The 22,765-nt window shown below is 52.0% G+C and overlaps 1 protein-coding gene and 1 non-coding gene across 2 annotated transcripts in view; one reads left to right on the forward strand and one right to left on the reverse strand.

Moving 5' to 3' along the window:
* Positions 1-500: 500 nt before the first annotated feature.
* LOC132590909 (E3 ubiquitin-protein ligase UBR4-like) overlaps positions 501-22,765 on the reverse strand; it is a gene marked incomplete at its 3' end in the record, with an annotated part of 94,650 nt that continues 72,385 nt past the window's right edge. The window contains exons 57-71 of the mRNA XM_060263833.1: positions 22,431-22,561; positions 20,508-20,685; positions 20,159-20,263; positions 18,010-18,147; positions 16,959-17,133; positions 16,163-16,259; positions 14,433-14,540; positions 13,358-13,474; positions 9,008-9,217; positions 6,505-6,654; positions 4,761-4,988; positions 3,429-3,507; positions 1,535-1,774; positions 1,088-1,256; positions 501-645 (exon numbers count right to left, since the gene is read on the reverse strand). Coding sequence (XP_060119816.1) covers positions 501-645; positions 1,088-1,256; positions 1,535-1,774; positions 3,429-3,507; positions 4,761-4,988; positions 6,505-6,654; positions 9,008-9,217; positions 13,358-13,474; positions 14,433-14,540; positions 16,163-16,259; positions 16,959-17,133; positions 18,010-18,147; positions 20,159-20,263; positions 20,508-20,685; positions 22,431-22,561 — 2,270 coding nt within the window. The remainder of the gene's footprint in view (positions 646-1,087; positions 1,257-1,534; positions 1,775-3,428; positions 3,508-4,760; positions 4,989-6,504; positions 6,655-9,007; positions 9,218-13,357; positions 13,475-14,432; positions 14,541-16,162; positions 16,260-16,958; positions 17,134-18,009; positions 18,148-20,158; positions 20,264-20,507; positions 20,686-22,430; positions 22,562-22,765) is intronic.
* Positions 20,916-20,987, forward strand: TRNAA-GGC (transfer RNA alanine (anticodon GGC)). Its single transcript has one exon. It is a non-coding gene; the product is annotated as a tRNA-Ala (tRNA).

Below are 22,765 nucleotides of genomic sequence, written 5' to 3' on the forward strand. Positions count from 1 at the left end.
TCCCTCTAAGTTGAGTTAGTATGAGCTAGCCCACAGTTTTTTAGCCTCTGGCTCACACATTTTTGTAATAGCTCAGGAAAAATGGCCCCAGAGCAAACTAATTCATGAAGATAAAGAGTCCGCGCACTTCACCACTACACCAAACTGGCTCTCTATTAGAGCTATGGCTGACCCAAGGCCATTCCAGCAGGTGCAAGTGGAGGAGTGGGGAATCAAACCCGGTTCTCCCAGATAAGAGTCCGCTCACTTCACCACTATGGCTGACCCAAGGTCATTCCAGCCGGTGCAAGTGGAGGAGTGGGGAATCAAAGGCAAGTGGAGGAGTGAGAAATCAAAGGCAGGTGGAGGAGTGGGAGATAAAAGGCAAGTGGAGGAGTGGGGAATCAAACCCGGTTCTCCCAGATAAGAATCCGCACACTTAACCACTACACCAAACTGGCTCTCCAAACTGGCGGGGCCTGTTGCTTCCGGGAGGGGGAGGGGGGGAGAGGCGGGCGCACCTTCTTCTCTGTCTGCTGCGTCTTCAGAGAGAAGTAACCCAGGAGATCCACAAACTGGGCAGCCTTCCTCCCGTAAGCTGGCAGCTCCGGCCAGATGGACCACATGAGGTCCAGCAGCAGCTCTTGCTGGGATTTGTTTGAGTTCCTGGAGGGCGGCAGGGGACAAAGGAGGCAGATGACCAAAGATGGCCCTCCCCACCCCGGCCCTCTTCCACACCCCTGCTGAAATACGACCCCCTTCCGGTTCCCCCCTTCTCCTCCTGATCCAGAGCTGCGATGAAATAAAACCCATCTCTCTCCAGGACCGTATTTCTCCTTGTCTCTTTTGGAGGCCCAACTTTTGTCTGAGGCCACCATCACTGTCACCACCCAGCATCTGGCTGCCCCCCCCCCCCCGCCCCTCCCAGTTCCAGGTCAGGAGAGACCACTGCAAGAAGCTGGCAGGGGCTAAGGTCATTTAGGGACCCTCCGACAGAAGGGGGGAGGCCGAGAGACCACCACCTGCATGATGCCTTCCTAGGCCTAAGACGGGAACTGTGACTCGTGCCATATGAGGGGCTAGGCGAAGCTGGGCTCCCCATACTCACCGGTAGATGTGGAGAGTCAGGCAGTGTGCCTGCCACCGGACGGAGGAGGAGTTGGACTCCAGGAGAAAGCAGCGCAGGAACTGGATCAGGGTCTCCTTGTCGGCAAACTTGTTCAGCTGATTCACCAGCGCCGTGCACAGCTGGTCTTCCTGGCTGCCAGAGCCCTCCCCTGCAAGGTCGAGGAGTGAGGACACACACACACACAGAGGACAGGACACTTCAAATTCAGCAGACTGGCCCCCTCCAGTTGCCCAGGGCTGGGGATACAGGATGTCTGCCACCACCACACTCCGCTGGGCTGCCAATGGAGAACTTGGCAGGGCAGTTCTTCAGATTCCTCATGCCATCCTTCTACTGCAGGCACCTCTGCCCTTTCACTGAAAAGGGCAGCAGGGTTGAAGCCTACAGAAAGACCGAAGACAGACACACACACACACCCCAGCTTACCATCCCTGTCCTTCTCCTTCTCCTCTTTCTTGCTCTTCTTGGCAGAGGACTTGCTCTGCCCCGCTGGCTGCCCAGCCCCAGAGCCCGCAGGAGCCGAGGCCGAAGTGCTGGATGACCCAGAGGAAGAAGCGGCCGACAGGACTTTGCTGCCGCACAGAGCACAGGACAGGAGCTGCAGCAGGACTGGGGACACCCCTTCGTCCACCAGGAAGCTCACTTGCAGCAGGAAGTAGAGGACAGCTGGAGAGGAGGAGGAAGAGTGAGAGAGAGAGCTCAACAAACAAATCCTTTGGGTCGTCCACGCTACAGATTATTAAAGCCACAATTTGGTCCTGACCTGGATAACCCAGGCAAACCCGATCTCATCAGACCTCAGAAGCTAAGCAAGGTCGACTCTGGCAAGGACTTGGATGGGAGACCTCCTTGGAATGCCAGGGCAGGGAGGCAGGGGCAGGCTGCATCAAGCCACTCCTCTCCATGTCCTCCGTGCCCCCAGCAGGAGCTGCCAGAAGTCGCCATGAACATATGAACATCTGAAGCTGCCTTCTACTGAATCAGACCCTCGGTCCATCAAAGTCAGTATTGTCTACTCAGACTGGCAGCGGCTCTCCAGGGTCTCAAGCTGAGGTTTTTCACACCTATTTGCCTGGACCTTTTTTGGAGATGCCAAAAAAGGTCCCAGGGGATTGAACCTGGGACCTTCTGCTTCCCAAGCAGATGCTCTGCCACTGAGCCACCATCTCTCCCCATGAACATCTGAAGCTGCCTTCTACTGAATCAGACCCTCTTTGGTCCATCAAAGTCAGTATTGCCTACTCAGACTGGCAGCAGCTCTCCACGGTCTCAAGCTGAGGTTTTTCACGCCTACTTGCCTGGACCCTTTTTACTTGGAGATGCCGGGGATTGAACCTGGGCCCTCCTGCTTCCCAAGCAGATGCTCTACCACTGAGCCACCATCCCTCCCTTTAAGTCAGTCTTGTCTACTCATAAGAACATAAGAGAAGCCATGTTAGATCAGGCCAATGGCCCATCCAGTCCAACATTCTGTGTCACACAGCGGCAAAATATATATATATATACACACACACACACACACGCACACGCACACACACTGTGGCTAATAGCCACTGATGGACCTCTGCTCCATATTTTTATCTAACCCCCTCTTGAAGGTGGCCATGCTTGTGGCCTCCACCACCTCCTGTGGCAGTGAATTCCACATGTTAATCACCCTTTGGGTGAAGAAGTACTTCCTTTTATCCGTTTTAACCTGTCTGCTCAGCAATTTCATCGAATACTCAGACTGGCAGCGGCTCTCCAGGGTCTCAAGCTGAGGTTTTTCACACCTACTTGTCTGGACCCTTTTTACTTGGAGATGCCGGGGATTGAACCTGGGACCTTCTGCTTACCAAGCAGATGCTCTACCACTGAGCCACCATCCCTCCCATGACTTCCAGGCATGCACACAAACACAGAAATATATAGAAAAATATTTTGAAAACCCCCACACCCCATTTGCAGGAACCAGGAAACAGATTCTGTGGGCACCGTTTGTTTTAGACAAAGACCTGGCTTCTAGACCTCACAGCCACAGAGACAAGCTTGGAAAAGCAGATGCCTTGTTTTGCGAGACCTGCTCAGCGTCTGATAGATGCCAGGCAACAGAGATTGGCCTTCGCCCCACCCCAAATGATGTCAGCCTGCTATCCTCTCTCCAGCTGATGCCCCAGCCTTCCTGACAAGCCTTACAAAGGAAAAGAAAGGGGCAACGTTTGCAATGATTTCTCCTCACAGTGGAAGAAACAGGCAAACTGACAGAGGAACCTGGGAATCCCTAGCTCGAGCACAGAATCCTGGCCCCTCTGAAACACAACACACATGGGAATCAACTCACAGTCATCTTTGATGCAGAACTTTTGCCAGTTCACTGTTCGCTGTGTGGCGATTTCCGCACAAGCCTTCAGGTGCTCCATCTGGAAAACACACAGAAGAATTCAGGTAGGAAGGACCAAGCCAGGCTTCCCGACTTGTAGAGCCCTCAGGCCAGGAACCTTTCTGGGTACGAGAGAAAGGCCATAAACACCACCACCGACACCGACATCACCAATGGATAAAACCACCTCTGACATTCTAAATTATTCTGATCTTGAAAAGTTTATAGAAAACTACAAAAGTCAAGCAAGTGGTTAGAGAACATTTATGCCGTTTGAGATGTAAACCGGAACTGAAATAAGTGAAACCCTCTGTGTTAAGAACATGTTGAATCAGGCCAATGGCCCATCCAGTCCAACACTGTGTGTCACACAGTGGCAAAACCCCCCAAAAACCCAAGTGCCATCAGGAGGGCCACAAGTGGGGCTAGAAACCCTCCGGCTGTGCCCCCCCCCAGCACAAGAATACAGAGCATCACTGCCCCAGACAGAGAGTTCCAACAATACGCTGTGGCTAATAGCCACTGATGGACCTCTGCTCCATATGCTTATCCAGTCCCCTCTTGAAGCTCGCTATGCTTGTAGCCGCCACCACCTCCTGTGGCAGTGAATTCCACTGCTGAGAACTAATTTCAGAATGAAGGCTCCTGTGAGTCGAAAACACCACCCTTGGAGGCTACCCTTCATATCTCTGCTCAAGTTTCTCTTCCGGAATCACACCCACCCTGCTGCCAGGTCCTGATGGAGGGGGGGGGGCAACCCTGCTCTGTCTTTGCAATGGGTTAGCGAGGGATCCAGTCCCACCCACTGCAGAGACTCAACAAAATTACCTGCTATCAGACATACTGCGTCTCTGCATGAGTTATCGGTCTGGTCATGTTCAGAACAGGGATTCATTTAGAAACACATCTCTAAGGCAGAGCTGCTGTTACTCTCACACGCTCCAAAGGTTTCAGGTATAAGGCTGATGCACGTTTCCAATTGTAATTCGGGGGGGGGGGGGGAGGGAGTAGAGAGCCTCAGCAGGATTTTAAGAATCACAAATCATCTCAGGTCTTTTTGACGGTGCCTTAAGCAGACCCTGGCAGTAGCCAGTGTAAAGTTTGCAACTGGCTCGGTTAATTCCACGCTAGTTTCACGTTAAGTCCAAGCGAAGGGCAGGCCCTCCAGCAACTAGGCACAGTTTCCACAAAGGCAACAGCTTCCACAATGACACAGAACCCTCTGCTCCTCTCGGAAGCAGCTCCCAAACCTTGCATGCAGCCAAAGGGGCAGCTTCCGCTCCCCTTCCTTACCAAATTGATGAGAGTGTCGTACTGTAGGGCAGAGCCCGAACTGGCCGTCACCACACTCGCTCTCAGGAAAATCCCTTGCTCCTCCAGGAGCTTTTTGATCCCACGAACATGGGAGTCCAGCGTGTGGAGATCCCTGAGCTGCCGGTACTTCTCCTTGGAGCCGCAGATGAACAGCAGCAGCTTGCGGACTTGCCGTCTCACGAAGGGTGTCTGCTGGATCATCAGGTACTAGGCAAGGAGAGAAAGAACACGCTGATTGCAGCCTCTCTGTCCACACCAGTCTTTGCGCATGTGAAGGGGATAGTCTTGCAGGTCTACACAGGCCTGCCTTCCGGGCCAGTCATGGAGCAAGGCCTCCAACCAACACAGATACGTCTTCACAGGAGGATGAATGCAGGCAGACGAGCCCCAGGCTGTTTTGCTTTTTCCCAAAGAGACAGAAATTTTTTGAAAGCTGACATTTTACAGAGTGGAACTGAGCTATCCCCAGGCTTCTCACTGATAAAAGACTCTATATAATTTTGAACTGGAAGCTGGACTATAGACCAGCTGAATTTTAGCCCAGAAATGTGTAATTCTAGGCTTTTTGCACCTTGACCGTTTTCTCTCCCCCACAACCCCTCCCCTTTCCCTCTCCCCCCCACCCCCGGCAAGAAAGAAACAATCCATGTTGTTCACTGAGCGGCTCCTTTCCCCCTTTCATACAGTTGAAAGGCTCTGGAGAACTTGAATAAGGACTCTAGCAGCAGTCCTCAGGCTGCTTTGCAGAAGAAGGAATCATGGTCAGTCCTCTGTTGTCACCATCGAGAATGATCAGAAGGTGGCGGAGCAGCTCTGAGCTCAAAAGATGTCAGGTGACATGACCCACCAACAAGATTCCACCTGGAACGCGTCCAGAGGAGGGCGACGAAGATGGTGAAGGGTCTGAAGACCAAGTCCTATGAAAAAAGGCTGAAGGAGCTGGGTGTGTTTAGCCCAGAGAGGGGACAGCTGAGAGGTGATACGATCACCATCTTCTAGTACCTGAAGGGCTGTCACACAGAGGAAGGTGGGGAGTTTTTTTTTTCTGTTGCCCCAGAAGGTCAGACCAGAACCAAGGGGTTGAATTTGAATCAAAACAGTTTTTAATTCAATATTAGGAAGAACTTCCTAGAGCAGTTCCTCAGTGGAACAGGCTTCCTCATGATGTGATGGGCTCTCCTTGGAGATTTTAAGCAGAGGCTAGGTGGCCATCTGACAGCAACGCGGATTCACTGAATTAGGCAGATCATGGGAAGGAGGGCAGGAAGGGCTGCAGCAGCGCTTCATTCTTTTGGCCCTTTCTTACACACCCAGGGAAACACCGATTGCCTCTTGGGGGCCAGCCAGCAATTTTTCTCCAGGCCAGCTTGGCCAGGGATCCTGGAGAGTTTTTGCCATCTTCTGGGCATGGAGCCTGCAGGGGTCACTGGGGATGTGTGTGTGGAAGGTATCTATGAATTTCCTGCATTGTGCACGGGGTTGGACTAGATGACTCTGGAGGTCCAGCTCTGTGATTCTATGATGCTGTGGTCACATGGTGCTTTCTACCCTGAGGAATCTGCCACTCAGCCTCCAAGGAGCCTGCTCTTGGGCTGGCCATTTCCGACGGACGGTCTGCCTCCAGACCGTCAGCTTCAACGCAGCCTCTCTTGAGCATGTGGGATGAGCCTGAGCCAGCATCACCACCCCTCCCCCCCCCGCAAAGCCTCCTGTCACATCCTACCTCTGACAGGAAGTAGAACCAGGAATGGTCAAAGACTGGCGGTGGAATGCGGGAGTTGGTGTCAGCGATTTTCTTGATCTGGTAGGGTAGCCGCAGCACCATCTCTGTCAATAGCTGGGTGTAAGCCTCAAACACATCGGCAGCGTGGCCCTGGAGGTAAGAAAATATCATTATCGGGCATGACATCACAGCGATTTAAAGAAGTGGCTGTTTCTGGAGCCTGACAGTGCCCTGTCTTCCGTTCACTGGCAGAGGCTCTCCAAAGTTTGGAGCCCAGGTCTCCCCCCCACTCAGGCAGCACTTCAGGGTGCCCTGCCAGGTATCCACCTGCAGGCCAGCTGTGGCCTTTGAGCAAGGGCGCCCCCTCATGACGGCCAAGCACAATGCAAAAATCCCATGAGCCAAGGGAGAGATTGTCTCGAGAGATGCAGCCTGAGGACAGGATATGCGAAGAGGAATAATCTGCGTATTCCAAGGAAGCAAAACTATGGCTGGAATTTGTATCGTCTGCTGCTTCGTGAATGAAAATTTTTGGTTGGCAGAGAAGACGCAAGCTCCCCATTTCAGGCTTTGGAATTTCATCTGTCCCCCAATCTTTGCAAAACACACCAGGAAAAAAAAAATGAGATTTGCAGAACATATTTAACCTAAAAACTTTGGGGAAGTTTCAGCTGATGCAGAATACAGGCGGTTGATTGGCATGGAGCCACTGGGGGGGGTGGGCAGGGGAGGGCAGGATTAAGAAAAACTCCGCTGGTTGTTAAGAGTCCTTCCTGGCCTAACCCAAAGCACTGGTTAGTGTCTCTCCAGCCCTAAATGCTTTAGGACTAGAGGACTTAAAGGGTCACAGGTGCCCATAGGAGAGCATCCTCAATGGCCCTGCTGGGAAGATCCCTAAAGGGAGGGAGGCACAAAGAAACAAGGCCTTCCGTGACATGGCACCTCCATTCTGAAAAGCAGTCCTCAAAGCTGCTCATCCAGAGGAAAGTACGATCTTTTTCACACGGGGTAAACAGCACCTCTTTTTGCTTAGTCCTTTCCTAGAGTTTTAAAAAAAACCTGCTGCTTATTGTTGGGCTTTGAGTGGTTTGAATCTTATTCCAATCCCTCACAGACAGGGAGTGCCCCTTTGTACTACACAGAATGGGCACAAGAAAGAGAAAAGTAAAAAAGGAGGACTGGTGAGAAAGAGAAGCTGCCCATTTGCTGTACTGCAGCCGTGGTGTTTGTGTTTGAACATATGAACATCTGAAGCTGCCTTCTACTGAATCAGACCCTCTTTGGTCCATCCAAGTCAGTCTTGTCTACTCAACAATAACAAGAAACTTTAAAAAAAATGAATTGTGGTCCCTGTTGCTTCCTTCCCAGCTTAGTTTTCTAAAACCTTCCCTGGCCAGAAGCTGACGAGTTGTGTCCCTACCCTTGAGAGGTGTGGAATGAAAATACACTCCTATATCTGCCTTGCGGGGACTAATAACCTTCTTGCACGCGACAGAACCGTCTTTCCGGCTATTTGAAACCCTGCTTTCGTAACGAGTCTGACTTAGCGTGCCCCCGTCCAGACACTCAGGGACTTATGCTGGAAATACGCAGATCTAGCTTGACACGGTGCGACGGGGAAACAAACCTGCGTTCTTGCCCACAATTTTTTTTAAAAAAAATAAGCTATCTACATTCCGCCCAGTCAGTCCTTCCTGGAGCCTCTTTCTGTGGCTACGGAGGAATTTTAAAAAGAGCCTTGACTGACAAGCGTAATGTGGAAACAGCAGGCCCCTTTGAGAGGAGGGAATAAAAGGCAGAGCTTAAACCAGCCGTCGCCACCACAGGCCTCCACAGCTCCTGCGCCTTCTGTTCTCCAGGCGAAGAGCACCCTAATGTTTAATGCGGCTTATGCCATTGTACTGCGCCGGGGCAAGAGAGAAAGCGAAAGCGGCACCGCCAGATGTTCGGAAGAAAGGCAACGCTGGAGCGGCTGAGATGGACTGAAAGACCGCCTGGGAGAGCCTGCCGGGAAGCCGCCCGGGGCCGTTGCCACTCGCCCTGACATTTGCAAGGCACCTCCTCAGCCAATGGAGAAGCATTTTCAAGGGGGGGGAGCTATCTTTCCCCACTTAAGACAAGGAAAGGTGCTGGGACAAGGCCTCAGGCCCTCCAGGGGAGGAAAGGGCAGGACAGAAATATTGAAATGAAGAGGGCTAGGGATTATGGGTAATTCCTCACACTCACAGCAGTCTCAATCCTCCTCCCTCCCCGTTCCAAGGAGGGGGCATAATCTTGTCGGAGCAGCCCCATTTCCCCCCACTGTGTACTTTGAAATAAAACTCTCAAATCCAGCCCCCTTTTGTAATACACCTCACTGCAACTAAGTCCAATGATAAAACTCAGCCGGATTTCAGTGAGCGAATTTTTTAACCATACGGGGGGGTGGGATTCTGAGTCCCTCCAAAACACGATTCCCGCTGGCGCTGCCACGTTGCGCTCAGGGTCCCGGTTTGGCACTCACCTTCACGTACTGGCGCAGGAAGAAGGGGCTCATGTCTGGTGGGGAAGAGGTGGTGTGGGGCTTCAAGAGCTGGCTGGTGGCTACGGGCTCCTCGTCGTTCTGCTGGCTCTTCCAGTACTCCAGGAGAGACTTCAAAACATGCAGGCAATAGTCCACCGCACCGGAGCTTAGCAAAGCAGCAGCTGTTGCACTGGAGATCAGGGAAGAGGCCTGGAACATGGGGGAGGGGGAAGAGAAAATGGTCTCTCTGAAGCAGCAAAGGCTATAAAACTTCCCCTGCATTGGGCGGGGAGGGGGGGAGCAAATAACGGGCAGGTTAACTAGGGCTACCAAAGCAGGTAAGTGCTGCCTGAGAGGCAGTGTGAGATCTGGGTGACTTCACCCTGGGCTCTCTGAAGTCTTAGCTTAGAGAGGCAGAAGAGCAGGGGGCTCAAACAGTATCTCGTTCCAGGGATCTCGGGTGGTGGGAAAGACATTTCTCTGTCTGAGGCCCTGGAGGGAGGCTGCTGGAGCCAGACTAGATGGACCAATGGCCTGGCTTGATAAAAACCAGCTTCGATGACGAGGGGAGAGGATGTGCTGCATGCTTCAGTTTGGTGTAGTGGTTAAGTGAGCGGACTCTTATCTGGGAGAACCGGGTTTAATTCCCCATTCCTCCACTTGCAGCTGCTGGAATAGCCTTGGGTCAGCTATAGTGGTTAAGCGTGGCCTTGGGTCAGCCACAGCTCTGGCAGTTTGGTGTAGTGGTTAAGTGCGCAGACTCTTATCTGGGAGAATTGGGTTTGATTCCCCACTCCTCCACCTGCAGCTGCTGGAATGGCCTTGGGTTAGCCATAGCTCTCGCAGAGTTATCCTTGAAAGAGAAGCTTCTGGGAGAGCTCTCTCAGCCCCACCCACCTCACAGGGTGTTTGTTGTCGGGGAGGAAGGTAAAGGAGATTGTGAGCTGCTCTGAGACTCAGAGTGGAGGGCGGGATATGAATCCAATATCATCATCATCTTCTTCCCAATGGCGAAAGCTTTATCCTAAAGGACAGAACAGTTCGGGAAAGGCAACCTGTGGCCAATTGTGCAGGGGGCTGAACTAGATGACCCTGAAGGTCCCTTCCGACTCTATGATTCTAATTGTGCCTTCAAATCCTCAGCATGCCTCAACATCTGCACCTGCCTTCTAAGAGAGAGGTCACGAGTTCCTTGCTCCCGCACTGTGTCCTCAAGGTCTGGAGCAGAGAAGAGTCTTTCCAAACGCCTGCAATGGGAGTCCCTTGCAAACCAGAGAGGCTCCCAGGGCCTCCACATCCAAGTGCCTGCTGTACCATGGAGCCCTATTTCACCGCAAGCTTGTTTCAACGGGGCTGCCCAGACTCTGTGCTTAGGGCCGGGACTACGAGGATCGTGCAGACTAAAAACAGGGCCTTGGACCTCAGTTTTGTTGTTGTTCAGTCGCTCAGTTGAGTCCGACTCTTTGTGACCCCCTGGACCAAGTCACGCCAGGCCCTTCCGTCTTCCACCATCCTCCGAAATCTGCTCAAATTCATGTTTGTTACATCAGTAACGCTGTCCAGCCATCTCCTCTTTTGCCGTCCCCTTCTTCTTTTGCCTTCTGTCTTTCCCAGCATCAGAGTCTTCTCCAGGGAGTGCTCCCTTCTCATTGGGTGGCCAAAGTATTTGAGCTTCAGCTTCAGCATCTGACCTTCCAGGGAACAGTCAGGGTTGATTTCCCTTGGGACTGACTGATTGGATCTCCTTGCAGTCCAAGGGACTCTCAAGAGTCTTTTCCAGCACCACAGCTCAAAAGCATCTACTCTTCTGCGCTCGGCCTTCCTTATGGTCCAGCTCTCATAGCCATACATCACTACTGGGAATACCATTGCTTTGACTATATGGACTTTTGTTGGCAGGGTGATGTCTCTACTTTTTATTATACTGCCCAGGTTCACCATAGCTGTCCTCCCAAGGAGCAAACGTCTTTTAATTTCATGGCTACAGTAGCCACCCAGAACTCATTAACAAGCCAAGTTTGACAAGCAAACTGGAAGTTTGCAGTTAATTTTTTTTTCAATGAGAGTATATCAAGTGACAAAGTGTTTAGCAAGAGATGCTTTTGAACAAGTGCCTAGTAAAAAAAAAAAAGGGGGGGGGAGGAGAGACGCAAACCCCCAAATCGCCTCTTGAGTCTAATCTCCCGTCGACACACGTGCCAGGGGGCACGGAGCTGGGGATTAGCAAAGGAGAGAGATCTCTCAGCCCACACGCCTTATTTCCCCTCCTTAAAGAAAGTTGCAATCCCCATTTGTTTCTCTGGATCCTGGCCAGCTCTGGTGTTCAAAGGGCTCTGACTGAAAGTGCCGGCCACAGCCCTACCTGAGTAGGGAAACGTCTCACACCTGCAATCTTGAAGGCAGACCCCCCTTGGCTTTGATATCCCCCCCCCCCCATCCCAGAGATACACAACAAAAGGCTGGTAAAAAGCTGCTGTAAATAAAGCTATTAAAGCCACCCTGGAAAATCCAAACAAACCCTCGAGCTCATAAGCTCATTAACATTCGATGCAGTTCAGGATCTATTTTTAACCTCTGCGCTTTTGTTATTAATCTCCTTCCCTCTACACGGGCTTGCCGACTTCCCTCCTTTAAAAAGGGCTGCTCTGTTACTGCACCTTTTAGCAACGAATATCAGCGGAATCCTCTTAGCCACTTCTAGATGTTGCTGCTGCAGCCGCCTCGGCTTCCCAGTCGGTGGGTCTGCAAATCCCTCCCACGCTCCCTGTTTTGACTCGTTACTGATAACGGGGCTGAGAGGAGAGAAAGGGCGGGAGGGGGGGCCTTCTGGGAGTGGCGTGTTGGGGGCAGCCGCAAGAGAAGGACTTGGGCCAGTTCCAGGGGAGCAGCTCCCCTGGCTGCTGAAGGAGGAGGAGCAATCCAGAGCCTGGGAGCAAAGGGCAGCTTATAGTTTCTCTTTTCTTCACCTCCGGTAGGCTGGATGACGACTGCTTCGAGATCGGCCAGGGAGCTTCACAGCTGGCTCACTGGCTCTATCTATTGTCGGGAGGCCAGTCCAGTTGCGCCCCGGAAGATCTGGACCTGGCATTGCAAGCTTCAGTGAAATGGCTCAGGCAGAGTCAACTGAAATTGAACCCAGCGAAGACAGAGGTCCTGTGCCTGGGTAGGGAAATCCCCTGGCTGGCCTTTGATGGGAAGCTCTTAGCGCCAGCGTCGAAGGTCAAGAGCTTGCGGGTGCTCCTGGAGCCTTCGCTGACAATGGAGGCCCAGGTAGCAGCCACTGCCAAATCCGCATTCTACCATCTTAGGCGGATAAGGCAGTTGGTTCCGTACCTGGAGCACGACGACTTGGCAACGGTGATCCATGCATCGGTCACCTCGAGAATAGACTACTGTAACGCCCTCTACATGGGGCTGCCCTTGACTCAACTTCGGAGGCTGCAACTGGTGCAAAACGCAGCAGCCAGGTTGTTAATGGAGCTACCTGTACGGGAGCACATTCAACCTGTGCTGAAACCGTTACATTGGTTGCCTGTGGCGTTCCAGATTCGCTTCAAGGTGCTGGTTATAACCTTTAAAGCCCTATATGGCCTGGGACCTGTCAACCTTTGGGACCGCCTTTCCTCATACGTACCCCAGAGAGCACTACGCTCAGGGTCTCAAAATCTCCTTAAGAGCCCTGGACCGAAAGAAGCTCGATTGACCAGCACTAGAGCCAGAGCCTTCTCGGTAATAGCCCCCACTTTGTGGAATGCCCTCCTCCAAAACATCGGGGCCCTGCGGGACCCGCCACAGTTCCGCAGGGCCTGTAAGACTGAACTTTTCAAACTCGCCTTTAACGGTTAGGGGGAGGTGGCTGTTACCTTCAGCATCGACAATCTCACTGAATTAATGTAATGGAAAACAGAAGCTTGCCATCTCGGATTTTTAATATATATGGAAATGTTTTTATAGATCTAATTTTAATACGTTTGTAAACTGCTAATGTAAACTGCTAACTGTTGTTAGCCGCCCTGAGCCTGTCGGGGGAGGGCGGGATAGAAATCTGACAAATAAATACATTTGAAGTCCAGTCTAATGTTTTAACCATTAGCGTACCATGAGTTCTGCTCTATATACTAGCTAGTTTCCCTTTCAACACACCCACTGATGCCTCTTCTGCTCGATTCTCCTCCTGAGCGCAGTGGTCCGAGGAGTCCAAATCTGTCTGTTCTGTTTCAAGGTCTCCTCAAAAGCTGGGCCGAACAGAAAAAGTCTGCCTCTTGTGCTCAGCGTTTAAGCATACCCCTCCACACACACATACTCCGTCATGGGTGATGAGCTTTTCCTCACAAGGGCACCTCACAATACCTCACAAATGGAAGACTTGGATCCGGACTTCGTTCGGGACATGAAGACGCTTAGGAGCCTCATGATCACCAAGTGGACTTCGTTCAGGGCACAACGTTCGTTCTTCTTGGACACGTCCTGGGGGAGGGGAGAAAGAAGCCAGTTGCCCTCAAACAGAACCAGATCTGCCCCTTCTAGCACAAACACCGAGAACCTGCGTGCTGAAGTGAACACCTAGAGGCCCCTTAGTGGCTCCTGCAGGAATTCTAGCGTCCTGGTGGACCTCCTGGTTTTTTGGCCACTGTGTGACACAAAGTGTTGAACTGGAGGGCCCATTGGCCTGATCCAACATGGCTTCTCTTACGTCTGGGGCAGTGATGCTCTACATTCTTGGTGCTTGCAAGGGGGCACAGTGGGAGGACTTCTAGTGTCCTGGCCCCACTGATGGATCTGATGGCACCTGGGTTTTTTGGCCTGTGTGACACAGAGTGTTGGACTGGATGGGCCGTCGGCCTGATCCAACAGGGCTTCTCTTATGTTCTTAACTCATGAGAGGAAGCCGTTTCCTGCCACAAAGCTCCAAGGACAGACTTGGCACGCAGGCTGCCAGGTGGCCAGCCTCACCCCACACTATTCATTAAAAGGTTTATATCCCACTTTGCCATAAAGAAATGTCCAAAGTGGCTTACAAGAAGTTAACACATGTAACAAAACTAAAAAAATTAAAAATGGTAACCAGTAGCAGTCAACATCCAATAAAAGCAAGATTGGTGAAACTGCTCGCACTTGCCCCACTCAGCCCCCTTCTCTCCACAGCTAACTTTATGCAGAGTAAGAGAAAAAGTGCGAATTATGTGAAACGGAAGTTCTGCTACACTGCCCAGTTCCCTAAATCAACTCTCCTTTGCTGCAGCATCTAGATTGTTTCAATGCAGGATTTTATTTTTACAGTGAAATTCATATAGCCCTGAGAAGAAGGGGATAAAAACACCAGACCTCCACTCTGAAACCTCAAAACTCAGTAACCAGTGGGCCTCAAGCACTCCACCAAGACAAGCCACAGGGGGTGTTCTAGTCACGCAGGCAAAAGCCTCACCTTCTTATCCATGCAGAGTTCTGCAATGAGCTGAGCAAGGAGGTTATCCAGAGCGCCCTTGTCCTTTTCATCCTCACCATCCAGGTCTGTTGTGAGCATCAGGATCACCTGGGAAACACAGGCATTCGCAGGCCATGAAGCCAGGAAACAGCAGGGACGAGACCAGGGCAGAAACTGCAGGAAGCTTTTCAGCCAGGATAATATTAAGGCAAACTTCAGGTGCAGTAGCTGCGGCCCTATGGTCCAGCGGCCGTCAGAATGTGCCAACTCTCCTATGCCCCTGCCATGAGATTTCCTAGTTCTCGATCCTGACATCCTTGATGCTCTTTTCTCTTCTTTTCTAACATCTAAGTTTATCTTGGAGATCGTATTTAAGTGGCCTTTTTTACCCCCCACATTTTTAGAAAGCAACTTAGAAATCGATGGTGCGGTCTCATTTGGAGTACTGTGTACAATTTTGATCACCGCACCTCAAAAAAGATATTACAGCATTGGAAAAAGTGCAGAAAAGGGCAACTAGAATGATTCAAGGGTTGGAACATTTTCCCTATGAAAAAAGGTTGCAACGTTTGGGGCTCTTTAGCTTGGAGAAACTTCGACTGCAGGGTGACATGATAGAGGTTTACAAGATAATGCATGGGATGGAGAAAGTAGAGAAAGAAGTACTTTTCTCCCTTTCTCACAATACAAGAACTCGTGGGCATTCGATGAAATTGCTGAGCAGTCAGGTTAAAACGGATAAAAGGAAGTACTTCTTCACCCAAAGGGTGATTAACATGTGGAATTCACTGCCACAGGAGGTGGCGGCGGCTACAAGCATAGCCAGCTTCAAGAGGGGGTTAGATAAAAATATGGAGCAGAGGTCCATCAGTGTGTATATATATGTATGTGTGTGTGTGTATATATATATATATATATATATATATATAATTTTTGACCACTGTGTGACACAGAGTGTTGGACTGGATGGGCCATTGGCCTGATCCAATATGGCTTCTCTTATGTTCTTATGTGACACAGAGTGTTGGACTGGATGGGCCATTGGCCTGATCCAACATGGCTTCTCTTATGTTCTTATGTGACACAGAGTGTTGGACTGGATGGGCCACTGGCCTGATCCAACATGGCTTCTCTTATGTTCTTAGAAGTATTGTAAAAAAAAAGTAAAACCAGAGATTCTTTTCTAAAGAATCTAGCCACTGAGGCTGTGCACCTTCAAACACAGACCCTTAGCATTAAAAAATCTTGCCATGGCTAAAAAGCTGGGAGGGCTGAGAGAGTCTGAGGCTCAAGTGAGAAACTCTCTCCGTCCCCTGCCACAGATTCTCCTCCCTTTTCCTTCTTACAGTAAATCATGATTAGCACTCTATGCCCCTGGGTCTAGAGTTTTACGATCACAGTTAACAACCAGCTCTGCAAGAAGACCACCACGGAGGAAGACAAAAACAAACAAAAGGAGGGAGAAGTATCTCACAAGGAGGAGGGGGTGGCATGTGATCCAAGAGGTGCCAGCTATCTCCCATCAATGGACAGGAAACAGTGTCACGTGTGAGAAGGGCTACAGTAATGAAAACTCCACAGCTCAGCAAGACACCAAAAGCCTCTGCATTGAGAGAAAACCAGCATGGGCTCCACAAGCGAACTGGGAAAGGGGGGAGGGGGAGAGCACGCGCACACACATTCCTGGGCAGCGACTTTCGCGACAGAGACCCAAGTGCCACTCTAGCTACCTGCATGTATGGGATGGCACGCACTCCGCCCACGTTTCGCAGCTGGGGAAGGTTCTGCAGCAGCCTCTCCAGCAGCATCAAACGGACCATATGCAATCTAAGAAGTGGAGAAGACCAGCAAAGATGAGTGCCAAGAGAAACACCCCAGGCCTATGGGAAGCTTGGCCTAGAAGCCAAATGACGCTCTTTCCCTCACCCTTCCTTGCAGGACCCAGAAGGAACACAACGCGCACCCCCCCCCCTCTCCCCATGCCAGCTGCACAGGGACTGTTTATTGAGGCTGCAGCTTCCTCAGCCTCCCGCAAGGGCTTGTCGCACGAGGGAACAGAGCGCAAAGACGGAGTCAGCCAACACCTTGAACAGATCTCCTGCCCCTGCCCCGAGTGCAGCCAGGGGGTCCCCCGGGCAAGACACCCTCTTTCATCCTGGTGCTGCAGCCGGGGGGACAGGAGGTGCAGAACGCTGCCCTCAAAACACAGAAGGCTTTTTTAGGAAGCAGAGAATCCACTTTCCATTTGCAAACTCAGGGCAAAGACAGAAAATTTCCCCCAGTGGCTCAGTCCATCTGAAGCTGTTCGTCAGTAGCTGGGAACGAACCACAGCATCCTAGACTTGGAAGGGATCTCCAGGTTCATCTAGACCAACAACGTGCACAGTGCCAGAAACTCACAAATACCTCCCCACTACACACTCCCAGGGACACTCGCTCCGCGCCCAGAAGATGGCAAAATAAAGAAATAAAAAGGTTCAGTCCAGGCAGGCAGGAACAAGCAAGGGGAAAGACTCAAGGCCCCACCTGTTGCTGGCATGGACATCTCCTTCGGCTTCCCCTTCGCCCTCGCCTTCTGAGCCTTCGCCCTCTTGCTGTCCTGTGGTGGTGCTGATGGCGCCCGTGCTGGAACTGACACTCCCCGGCCCAGCAGGATGGCCTTCTGCGGTCGTGTCCCCATAGGCACTGCTGCGGCCAGAAACTGAAGAGAAACCAGGGCGGGGGAGAACGGGCCCATGAGCACCCCTGAGCACGAGCAGGGATAAGACTCAGGGGCATGCCCCCCCCCATTCAGAGAGGGACTGGATGGCCCAGGCCAACCTGATCCCATCAGCTCTCAGAAGCTCAGCAGGGTCTGCCCCAGTCAGGACTTGGTGGGGGGTCACCAAGGGAGTCCAGGGCCGCTACACAGAGGCAGGCAAGGGCAAACCACCCGTTCGCTGTAAAGGAGGAGGAGGAGATTGGGTTTATACCCCCACTCGGGAGTCTCAGAGTGGCTTCCAATCTCCTCCCCCTCCCCCTCCCCGCAACAAGCACCCTGTGAGGTAGGTGGGGCTGAGAGAGCTCCGACAGAAACTGCTCTTGAGCGGAACAGCTCTGAGAGAGTGATGACTGACCCAAGATCACACTCCAGCAGCTGCACGTGGAGGAGGAGCGGGGAACAGGGAAAACCCTACAAGGTTGCTGGAAGTCCGCTGTGACTTTCCCACCACCATTTCCCACCACCGTTCCCAGCAGGGCTGCTCAGCCACTAAACAAAGACGCACGCGTGCTGCCACCCCCCCCCCCCCGAATAAATATGCTGCTGCCATCCCCGGCAGCACCTTGCCTGGCCCCTGGACTTCTGCACTCCCCTCCCCCTTCCGTCTTGGCAGTCCTGAATCCAGCCCCCCTGCTCTGGACAGTGAGCAGCACGAGAGCCACAGAGAAGCCCCACCTGGGTCCCTTTTCAAAGGCCACCCAAGCAAACCCTGGACGCTGGGCAGGAGGGCCTCCTGAGACAAGCCACGCTTCCTTCTGCCGCAGGGCCCCAGGAAGCGACAGACAGCTGGGGCAGCCAAAGAAGGCTGGGTATTACCGCTGTGTTCTCCCGCTACGGAATCCACCGCGCTGCCGCCGCTCTCGGAACCCACGCTGCCGCCGTGGTCAGCTGGGGAAGTCCGGAGGGTGGAGCCGTCCGTTGCTGCCGTGCTGCCTTCATCGTCCGAGGCTGGAGCTGAGAGAGTAAGGAGAGCTGTTACAAGTAAAAACACAGCCTTTGAATAACTCCGGCACGGGAATGGCCGCAAGAAGGCTTCGATGCCTTCCTTCCTTTGGCTTCTCTTGTCTAACTCTTTGGACTTCCATTCTCTGATTTCAGGGGCAAACATTTAAGGGCAGCTCCAGCAACAGCCCACTGTGCCACAAAAGCTGAATGTATAACAAAGGACAGAAAAGAATGTGGCAAATAATTCATAGGAAGCTACTGAAAAGGGCAAAAAATTTCAAGGGCTTGCCCCAAACCAACAAATTGCCATGACGGAAGAGCTCATTGGTTTCTTGATATATTTACTGATGTGGTTTTTATCCCATCTTTCCTCCAAAGAACTGAAAATGGTGCAAATTGTCTTCTCCCCCTCATTTTGCCTGTGAAGTAGCTCAGGACTACTGAGAAGGACTGGCTCAAAATAGCGTAAGACACTGAACGGCTGAGCAGAGCATATGATTGTGAGCTTCCCTGGTCAACAGCGACCCTCTAGCCACTGAATCACACCATCTAACTTCTCACTCTTTCCCCCCGGGACTACAGTAAATTACACAACGCAGCAATGAGAGCAAGTCATTTCAATATAGTCAGAATATAGGGTTGGGGGGTTTTTTAACAGCTGAAAAGATACCCTTGAAAATGATGTCAGCAAGGGTGGAATTCTAGCACAAGCTCCTTTGCATATTAGGCCACACACACCCTGGTGTAGCCAATCCTCCAAGAGCTTACAGGGTTCTTTTTTTGTAAGCTCTAGCTAGACTGGCTACATCAGGGGTGTGTGGCCTAATATGCAAAGGAGCTCCTGCAGAAATATCTGCATTGGTCGAGAGGGAGGGGACTGGGCAATACTGTGCTGGGGGGGAGGGGAGGTTTGAAATGTCAGCAGCTCATCTAACTTCTCACTCTTTCCCCCCGGGACTACAGTAAATTACACAACGCAGCAATGAGAGCAGGTGCAAAACGGTTTGCTCTCCCAAAGTTCTGCAAGTTGCAGGCTTGAGTTCTTCTTGGCATTGAGCAAAAATTGACCCGGGAAATCAGGCAGGAAGGCAGCTTACAAAAGAACCACCTTTCCAGGCTCTGGAGAGCTGAGAAGCCCCCTGCTTTCCTGTCTGAAATCTAATCAGAGAGATCATTCAATGGAACTGGTAGGGAGGTGGAGAGAATGATACAGGAAGCACCTAAGAACATAAGAGAAGCCATGTTGGATCAGGCCAATGGCCCAACCAGGGTGGTAAATCAGGCCAATGGCCCATCCAGTCCAACACTCTGTGTCACACAGTGGCAAAAAAATAATAATAAAAACCCAGGCGCCATCAGGAGGTCCATCGGTGGGGTCCTCTTTCAATTCTCTCTTTCCCTCTCTCCCTCTTTCAATTCTCACAAGACAAAACTGAGATAGAGAGGTTGTGATTTGTTGATGGGTCTCTAAGTGAACGCAGAGCAAGCTGAAATTTAGATGCAGCCACAACACCCTCACAGCACACTCGTTCTTTCAGCTTAAGCAAGCCCCCCCCCCCCCCCCCCCGCTGGAGTTTTCTCTGGCTGAAAAAGCCATCAGGTGCTGAAAAAGCCACCAGAAGTCTCCCTGCCACCCATCTATCCACCCACCAGATGACCCACCCCCAATTCAGTTACATCCCAAAGCAGGTAACGTCAGATTCGGGGAAGAGATGACCGCTAGCTGGAATCCACCCCACCCCCCCCCGTCTTGAAAGCCTGATAGAAGCACGAGGAGGACAGAGGCTGCAGCTTAGGGGGCACGGCAGCTTCTGAGCATGCATGAAAGCTCAGGTTCGATCTCAGGCATCTCTGCTGAGCAAGATCTCTGACAGCCAGGCTAGGAAAGCCTTTTGCTCGAGAGAACTCCCACCTGTCAGGGGTCAACTTTCAAACGCGGCATCCCATCCACAGAAGACGCCCCCACGTGGCTTTGCATTTGCCATCCAAGAGGTTTTTCTTTTTTCCTGTGAACAGTTACCTGATGCTGTGGTGTCTGAAAGTGTCCCAGCGTCGAGAGAGGAGGAGCTGGGCGCTTGGCCAGACAAACCCAGGCTCTGCAGGCCAAGGGCGCTGCTGCTGCTCCCTAAAAGAGAGGGAGAGCAGTGTCACTGGGCCGCCCCCGCCCCCCGGGGGGCCAAAAGCTCTTCCGACATCATCAGGTTGCTTAGGATTACCGCAAGCCTGGAAGGCAGGCTAAATACGGGGCCGGTGTTTGCGAGAAAGAGTGGCTTGCCAAAGGCAACCCAGCGAGCTCAGGCACAGAAGGCAACCCTTGAATCAGGGACCACCCCCACTACGGTAGATGCTGCGCTGCACCACCGTCTTACCTTGCTGGTCCTGCTGCAGGCTCAGGGCAATGGCCAGCTCCACCATAGTTTCGTCATCGGCATCTGGCGGAATGTCCAGCATGGGAGGAAACCCCTCGGCTCCGGCCAAAAGAGCTTCCAGTGGGGACGGGTTGCCATTGTTCACGTTCTCAGCCGTCTCCAGCACCATCGACTCAGACTAGGGGGAACAAAGGCAGCTCCTTCTAGAAACATGGCGATGCAGGTCCACCTGTGACCACTTGTCAAGATCCTAAGTCTAGTACAGCCTAGAGGGACGGTGGCTCAGTGGCAGAGCATCTGCTTGGTCAGTAGAAGGTCCCAGGTTCAATCCCCGGCATCTCCAACTAAAAAGGATCCAGGCAAGTAGGTGTGAAAAACCTCAGCTTGAGACCCTGGAGAGCCATGAATGGGGCTGTGGCTCAGTGGTAGAGCATCTGCTTGGCAAGCAGAAGGTCCCAGGTTCAATCCCCGGCATCTCCAACTAAAAAGGGTCCAGGCAAACAGGCATGAAAAACCTCAGCTTGAGACCCTGGAGAGCCGCTGCCAGTCTGAGTAGGCAATACTGACTTTGATGGACCGAGAAGGGTCTGATTCAGTAGAAGGCAGCTTCATATGTTCATATGAACAATGGATCTCCCAAAGCCTTTAGGGGAGGGATGGTGGCTCAATGGTAGAGCATCTGCTTGGTAAGCAGAAGGTCCTGGGTTCAATCCCCAGCATTTCCAACTAAAAAGGGTCCAGCCAAACAGGCATGAAAAACCTCAGCTTGAGATCCTGGAGAGCTGCTGCCAGTCTGAGTAAACAATACTGTCTTTGATGGACAGAGGGTCTGATTCAGTAGAAGGCAGCTTCATATGTTTACAGGGAGGGATGGTGGCTCAGTGGTAGAGCATCTGCTTAGTAAGCAGAAGGTCCCAGTTTCAGTCCCCAGCATCTCCAACTAAAAGGAGTCCAGGCAAGTAGCCATGAAAAACCTCATCTTGAAACCCTGGAGAGCCGCTGCCAGTCTGATTAGACAATATTGACTTTGATAGACCGAAGGGAGTCTGATTCAGTAGAAGGCAGCTTCATATGTTCACAGGGAGGGATGGTGGCTCAGCGGTAGAGCATCTGCTTGAGAAGCAGAAGGTCCTAGGTTCAATCCCAGGCATCTCCAACTCAAAAGGGTCCAGGCAAATAGCTGTGAAAAACCTCAGCTTGAGACCCTGGGGAGCCGCTGCCAGTCTGAGTAGACAAGACTGACTTTGATGGACCGGGGCGGGGGGGGGTCTGATTCAGTAGAAGGCAGCTTCAGATGTTCATATATGTACAGGCTCCAGGGAACCCTGCATCGGAGTAGTAACCAGGCCTGCATTTTCCAGGATCCCTTCTGTCCCTCTGATTGGATGGGCAGAAGTTCAGGAGGGCAAACTGGCCCAGTGAAGGCTAGAGGAGTGGGACCTGGGAGGAAGGAAAGAAAAGGCCAGCTAGAGACAGCTGGGCTGGAAAGAGGCTGCAGCTGGAGGAGGGTCCTTCTCCCAAAGGGGGTGGTAAATCTTTTGACATCAGAGGAAGGGAACGTTTAGTTAGTTGCATCAGGGCAGTTACTGTCTTTGCACCACCTTTACTGCTTCTACCTTCCACTGTTGCACTAATAATTAAAACTCACTTGTTTTGAACGCTTACAATAAACTTGCGATTGTTATGCTGCCCGGGTCCTCACATCTCTTTTAAAAAAGATGAAACAACAACGAATGAAAAAAAAAGGATCCTCACCTGCCCCAAGGAGTTGGAAGCAGGGGGGTGGGCCTTAGCTGACCACAATTCAGGCCCAGTGGAGGAACGAACGCCCACTGCTTCCTGCCCTCCTGGCCCTTGGAGAACTCCCCGCTGCCCTCAAGGGGGGGGGGGGGGGCTGACTGTTCTTTCCGCTGAAGGACTCACCACCATCTCAAAGTCCCCGTGGTCCACCTCGTTCTGCTCTTGGCTCTCCTGCCGGATGTGCTCGCCGTTGGCCATCCCGGAGCTTTGCATCTTGTCTTCCGCATCGTCGTCATCGTAATCGTCCTTATCTCCTGGGCCACAAAAGCGTTGCTTACGCACAGCCACACACAGCTGTTCCATAGCAACATGCTGTGCAATACAAGAGCTGGGACCCAAGGCCCGCAAGCATGCAATAGGATCCCACCCACGGGGCCCTGTGTTCACCCCTGCTCTGCCACAAACTCCCACAGCACGGAACATTGCACGTGGATCCATGTTTAAATATCAGCCTGAGA

Source organism: Heteronotia binoei, unplaced genomic scaffold (assembly GCF_032191835.1).
Source record: "Heteronotia binoei isolate CCM8104 ecotype False Entrance Well unplaced genomic scaffold, APGP_CSIRO_Hbin_v1 ptg001143l, whole genome shotgun sequence".
NCBI lineage: Eukaryota > Metazoa > Chordata > Lepidosauria > Squamata > Gekkonidae > Heteronotia > Heteronotia binoei.